Source organism: Dioscorea cayenensis, chromosome 11 (assembly GCF_009730915.1).
Source record: "Dioscorea cayenensis subsp. rotundata cultivar TDr96_F1 chromosome 11, TDr96_F1_v2_PseudoChromosome.rev07_lg8_w22 25.fasta, whole genome shotgun sequence".
Lineage (NCBI taxonomy): Eukaryota > Viridiplantae > Streptophyta > Magnoliopsida > Dioscoreales > Dioscoreaceae > Dioscorea > Dioscorea cayenensis.
In genome coordinates, this window is record NC_052481.1 from 22,644,527 (window position 1) to 22,651,745 (window position 7,219).

General features: G+C 36.6%; 1 protein-coding gene across 1 annotated transcript; it reads left to right on the top strand.

Moving 5' to 3' along the window:
- Positions 1–1,869: 1,869 nt before the first annotated feature.
- On the top strand, positions 1,870–6,921 carry LOC120271803 (diphthine--ammonia ligase-like). The gene is given in 13 exon segments (XM_039278474.1): positions 1,870–2,022; positions 2,136–2,207; positions 2,460–2,539; positions 2,633–2,858; positions 2,963–2,995; positions 3,359–3,441; positions 3,693–3,765; positions 4,215–4,552; positions 4,615–4,783; positions 4,785–4,925; positions 4,928–4,960; positions 5,586–5,870; positions 6,628–6,921. Coding segments are annotated over 13 exon segments (1,905 nt in total). The 5' UTR covers positions 1,870–1,944.
- The last annotated feature ends 298 nt before the right edge of the window (positions 6,922–7,219 follow it).

Below are 7,219 nucleotides of genomic sequence, written 5' to 3' on the forward strand. Positions count from 1 at the left end.
ATGGCTCTGATATGGATGCCAATGTCTATATCCATGACTTGGACTCTCCAGACTTTGCTACCTATACTCTTATGCCTCATTCGTTCCGTACAAGTCTTATTTCTTGGGTACAACTTAACTGTTTGATTTGATTTATTATTATTATTATTATTATTATTATTTATCTATTTATGGTATTGCATTTCTTTTCATATAAAACATATGCATTGGAACATGTTATGGTATTTTAATTTTTATTTGTCATTAAGCCATGTTCAAATTTTCTACGCCTATACTGTTTATTAATGTGCAAGTAGTAGTTTTCTTTTGGCTCAGAACTTTCTACTTTTGAATGGGAAATGTACACATGCGTATCTCTTCTATCTACTATTTATTATTGTGCACTATTTTGGCCGTAACCATATCAAGAATGGTGTAAAGTATATATTGTTCTATTTTGGCTATGATTACTGAATCACCACTTCTTGTCTTCACCTTCATAGAAATCATACCTGAGTTCCTTCTCTGGGAGCAAGAAATCTAAAATGCAGCAAATCTGAAAAACTTTCAAATCAGTATGCAGTACTGTGTTTGAAAGAAGTACATATTAAGAGATACAGACATTTTAATTTATGAACCTAAAATAGTTCCGGGATTGTTATTTTCAGTAATGTTGAAGCATTTCCACACTTGGACACCAGCACAGCCTTGTACCTCCCCTTGTCTCTGCTGCAATTAATCAACTCCATATTGTAAAAGTTTTGCATGCCTGCAACTGCAAGGACTCCACATTATAATCATCTCCCTTTGCAAATTGCAATGCCTTCATGCAGCTTCCCTTTTCCGGCATCAGCCAGAGCATTCTTTAATATCAGCTCATTTGTCCTCCTCCAGTATTCATTCTGCATATCAAAAGATTTGAAATCACAACTCATTAAGTTAATCAATTAATTAATTACTATTACTATCTTATATAATCAAGACAGGAAGCTAGAAAAATCAATTAATATCCATTGTCTTACTACTCCAGTGTACGTGTCTATTGTCTGCAAATTGTGACTCAAGATAAGAGTCAATTTCACGTCCCATGTTTGGATAAAAAGTTCCGTGCAACATCATTAGTAAACCTTCAGCTTTGTTTTTCCATGTTAGAACAGAGGCAATTTATTTTTGCATCATTAATTTGCTGGAATTCCAAGCCAAAACTTGTATTTCTTTATCCCCAACTTTTCTGCATGAGACTTCAAACGTGTGGTTAATTTTGCCAATTTGATCTTCTGCATTTGAGACATTAATTCATAAAGTTTAAAAAGAAAGAAAGAAAGAAAAGCCATTGAATCAGGAACAATCTGACCTTCTAATCATGAGAATAAGAACTTCAAATGGAACAGCAAGATTTACAAAGAAGCAAAGCTAGCATTCATGTGGTTTCAATTGATGAAAAGAAGAATTAAGAAGAAAGGGATGAATACAAGATTAACATGCATTATTCTCATGATAAGCCATTAACTCGCTAACAAAGTATCATATAAAGAAGTTCATGAAGATCATCATGCCATTGAGTTCAAAGAACCTTCATTCTTAGCTTAAGGGCAATGAATTTCATCTGGATATCATCCATTGGATTTATATTCACACTTTCTAAGAAAAATAAAATTATATATATATATATATATATAACAAAATATAAGCCACTGTGTGAATTTTGAGCAGCTGCTCAGAGGGTAAATATAAAATTTCATATTTGATAGGGGTGTATATGCAAAGTAAGTTGATGGACGTGGGCCTTTGAGTGAGTTGGGCCCAATGCCCATCTCTTCCAGCGCGCGAGTTCTCGTTTCCTTAGCTTTCATTTTCAAAAGAGAGATTTAAATAAGAAAGAAAACCCCAGCTTTGCTTGGATGTCGAGCGCTAGGGTTTGGGGGAACTTCGACGTGCAAGGAGGCGTTTCCAGCGAGAGGAGAGATGAAGGTGGTGGCGTTGGTGAGCGGCGGCAAAGATAGCTGCTATGCCATGATGCGTTGCATCCATTATGGCCATGAGGTAGACATTTGTCGAAGGCTTTTGTTTTGTGTAGAGTTCTCCTTTGTTTTTTTGGCATTTTATTCGTATTTTTGATGTTTTCTTTCTATTGATTCTGTGTTTTTTGTGATCAGATCGTGGCACTGGCTAATTTGATGCCGCTTGATGACTCTGTTGATGAATTGGATAGCTATATGTACCAAACTGTAGGAAGTTCCCTCTTTGGCTATTCACATAGTTTCGTTGAAATCTTTGATTCTTTTCTATCTTGTTTTGAAATTCGATGCTCTTTTTAAGTTTTAGTTATGTAGAAATGCAGGGAATTGTGTTGTATCATGTAATTAGTCTGTGATTCGTTTGTATTTTTATTGAAATTTGACATTTGTTTTATGTTTTCTTTAATTATCTTAAGGATGGAAATCTGTGTTTCACAGTGTAGTAGTTATGTGACAATGCAGGTTGGGCACCAGATTATAACCAGCTATGCAGAATGCATGGGGATTCCATTGTTTCGGAGACGGATACGCGGATCGACAAGGCAAGACTCGCAACAATGTTTCCTTCAGCCATTCATGATGTGTGAACTACTTTGTTCTATTCTTTTGATGTTTGTTGTGTGATATTTGTGCAGGCATGCCCATCTAAGTTATTCAATAACGCCAGGGGATGAAGTTGAAGATATGTTTATTTTGCTAAGCGAAATCAAACAATATTTTCCCTTTATAAATGCAGTTTCTTCTGGTGCCATTGCCTCTGATTATCAGAGGTTGAGAGTGGAGAGCGTCTGCTCAAGATTAGGCCTTGTTTCTCTGGCTTATTTATGGAAGCAAGATCAAACTTTGCTTCTTGATGAAATGGTAATTATTTACTTTATTGAATTTTTTCTAGACATGTGTCTGTCCTCTGTCAATATAACTACTTCTTGGAACTAAATGACTTTCATCTTGTTTCTTGTTATCAGATAGAAAAGGGAATCGTGGCCATAATAATTAAGGTACAAATCATCACTTTGTAGAAGTTGCGCCTTCTGACTTCTTGCTTCAATTGCTGAGGTAGAAACTGCTTCCATTATCAGATGTAGGATTCTATTAAAATATGGTATTTATGTTTCCATTGATTGTGTAAGTCTGTTAGACAACTTGTATGGGTTTAGAATTTTCCATCGTACTCTCCTTCAAGGTTTTTTTCTTGTTTCTTAATAATCTGTCATTATGTTTAGTATAAAAGTAAAATGTTCATGAATACTGCCAAAAGAGTTCTGGTTTTCTGTTAGAACAGTTATACTGATAGGGCGTCACCGATTTAGTTTTAATGATTGAATGGTGATTAAACTCACTTTTAGTTTGACAATATATAGGTTGCAGCAATGGGTTTGGTTCCAGCAAAGCACTTGGGAAAAGAACTTGCAGACTTGCAACCTCATCTTTTGCAAATGAAAGAGTATGCAATAAATTTAGAGCTTTCCATGTTTTTGGCTTATCGTTTCTTCTAATTGATTTGTTGACCAGAGCTATGATTTCTTGATGATGGTAATATGGAAATTAGATGAATCAGCCTGCTATTACAAATTATTTTTTACCAGAACTGGCATCTTGTTTGATAAACTCAAATTAATCTTAAACTTGTCTATACATGTAGGGCAAATGTGTACATGCTAAACGTATCTTCTGTTTTATTTCACTCTTGAATAGGTTCTGTGGAATAAATGTGTGTGGCGAAGGAGGAGAATATGAAACCTTAACACTTGACTGCCCTCTTTTCAAAGTAAGTTCCATACTTGTGTTAGTTTATTCTGGTACAACAATTTTTTTGGTGGTTTCGAGGATAGTAGCTTTGCAATTTATGCACATGAGGATTCTTTTTCGAATTAAAACCCATTGTTATATTCACTTCATCCAATGATTTATTTTGAAGCTTAACCTTTCACAGCATGAACATCTTGAACAAGAAAGTTAGTTTTCATTTCTCATGACTTGGCTTGAGGAGGTTATCTATAATAGAAGCCAAATGGATAATAAATAAGTTATGGATGGTTTATGAACTCAACAAATCTTTATTTTGGAGCTTGTGGTTCTAATTATTACTACTGCTAAATGTTTTTATATACCCCTGTTTAATGCCATGAAGTTTGTCAAAACTCTCACTGCAATTGTTTAATCTACCTCTTATAATAACTATAATCCCCGGTTGTATGTGTCTCTGTTGCACTGCAGAATGCAAGAATTGTTCTAGACAAGTTTCAAATATTACTGCACTCTCCAGATTCCATTGCTCCAGTTGGCATTCTTCATCCCATTGCTTTCCATCTGGAGTACAAAAAGGATATTTCATCTTTGAGGGGTGCTGGTGGAAATATAGATGGTTCAGATAAAATGGAATGTGTGCATGTAGTGGAAGGGAGCTCCACAGAGAGTTGTATTGTCAGGTGCCAGTCATCACATCCGGTGCCTGATAATTATTCTTATGAGCATTTAAGACTATGTATTTCAACCACCAAACGAGATGTGTTTTCCGTGGGCTGTTGGATTGAAGGGCCTTCCCTAGGTAGGTGGTTTTTAATTTGTTAAATTCGCCTTCAGGAAAAAAATTATTGTCATATTTAATTTCTCAAATCTGCACTACAGGGCCTTCGGAAGACCTTACAGCTGTTCTCTGGAGAATAGAATCATTACTCAGAACTGAAGGTTTTGACTGGGTGGATGTTTTGTACATTCACCTATATATTTCTGATATGAAGCACTTTGCATTGGCCAATGAAGTGTATGTGAAGTTTATTACTGAAAAAGAAGTGTAGCTTGGGTGTTCCATCTCGTAGTACTATTGAATTACCTCTGAAACAAGTTGGTTATGGTCATGCATATGTAGAGGTTTTAATAGCAAGTGACCGGAGCAAAAGAGTTCTTCATGTTCAAAGTATTTCGTGCTTTGGGCACCTAGTTGTATTGGCCCATACAGCCAGGTACAACTTAGCACTCCTGTTTGGGTCTGTTCCGACGTTTCTTTGCATGTTTGTTTTACTTTTTGTTCTTAGTTGTAGTAGTTAGAGAACACGAAAAAAATAAAAACTTAGAAACTAAACCTTGAAAAATGCATTTGTTATAAAACCAATTAATATAACTACTTTTTGTCGAGTATACATCATCATCATATAGCATTGTGGGTGGTTTGAACGCTTGTCATCTATCATAATTGTTTGGCTTGAATTAGGGCATAAGAAACTGATCAAGAAGCACAACAACTCGCACATTATTTTGGATCATGCTCAAAACAACATTTAGAACCAAAGAAGATGTGAATGGATCATTAACATTTAGGATTCATGCATTTTTATTATGAATAGGATTACTATCGTTGGTTATTGTTTACATTTCATTTGTTACGTTCAATTCTGGGATGACAATTGCTTGCACTCGTGAGTTGTTGTTGATATTATGGGCAATTTATATTGTTTGGGAAAGATATAGTGGGTTATGACTTTGTTATTCAATAAGTATATGTCGCTCGACCAGTTTGTTTTTGTTTGTGTGATTAGGAAGATTATGGGTGACAATTCAGAAATCTTGTGAGCGGACGTTGTTATTTAGCACCGATTGTTGATACCATCAACCCGGGTTGAAGAAGATGATGACACGAAGGAATTGGGATATACTTCGAAGGACACCATTCAGCCCACCCTCATGGACATTGAGCCCATAGTCCAAGAGCGCAGTGTTTTGGATGCATTAATGCAGATGTTTGATGAAAGGAGCAACACATTCCATTTGGGGGATAGTTTTCTGCAATTCAAGGCCGAAGATGTTTCATTAATATTAGGATTACAATGTGATGGCATCGCCATTGACTTCAAAAGGAAAAAAAGGAACGCTTACGTATTTGAAGAGGAATACTTGATGAAAGGAGTAGACCGAAAGCGAGGGGACTGCTGGTGAGGTCATTAATGAACTATGGTGGTAAAAAGAAAAAAAGCAAGAAAGAAGAAAGCTTTGTGAAGCTTTTTATTAGTGTACATTCTAGGATTTGTCCTTTTTCCCCACAACTTCATGTTCAGTCATCGGCATGGTTACCCCACTATGTGGACAATCTATCAACAATAGGACGATCGCATGGGCACAAGCTACACATAAATGGATGATGGATGATATACCTCCATGACCGCTCGTGTGAAAGAGAGATGTCTGGGAAGCAATCAAGGATAGGATACGTGAGGGGTTGTACTATGGCATTAATCATTTGGTTTTATGAAGTCGCAGTAGCGGGAAGAAGATTCACTTTGGAAGGACACCACGCATTCTCGTTATGGTGTTGGTGAGTTACAAGAAACAAAAGTGCTATTAGTGCCTTGATTGATTCACTAGAGGCAGAAGGTATGCATAGTTTAGCATGTACTCGTGAATATTCTAATTTCGGTTTTAATATTACAATATAGTACTCATAAGTATCGGTATGAAATAAATATTTACAATTGTAATGTTGTTTCACACCAATCTGTTCACAATTTGGCAAACTTGTTTACTTATTTATATAAATGTTCAGTATGTTATATAAGATGTTTATTTTATGCAAAGATTTTTTATGTATTAATTTCTAATGTACATGTTTTCGTTGATGTTTGTTATCTTCTGCTAGTTTGTTCCACTCATGGCCGACAGAGAATTTGAAATTGAACTTCTCGGATATGGAAAGGTTCAACGGAATAACTCATTGATGGTTTCAGAGACATCCGATGCTATGAAAGCACCTAAGTATATGAGGACAAGGCGAAGGAAATTAGATGGGAAAATGAAGGGGGAGCCCTCCCGGGACGAAAAGGTCGACATAGTAGGCGGTCGGATAGCACCACGGTTGGAGTATGGCCGTGAATCGCTATCCTCAAGTCCGAGTGAGGAAGGCCACAAAAAGGCGAGAACTATGAAACTTTGATGGAAGAGTTGATAGCACTTCGATGCAGGTAAGAGTTCTTGAAAGGAAGGAAAAATGTCATCAGCGGGAATGAGGAGCAACCACCCCATGATGATTCAGTCCGAACCCCGGCCAAAAAGTTCAAGAAAGTGGCGTCCAAGCCACGAGTACGAAAACCCCATTGAGCAGGGCGTATCGAGGCGTCGATGATGAGAAACCCGATCACGCGAGCTACAAGGGCAATGAAATCCTCTTGCCCAACACTTGCTCCTCAACAAAAAAATGTCGAGACTTTCGAAAAGGAAAGAAAAGGACAGTG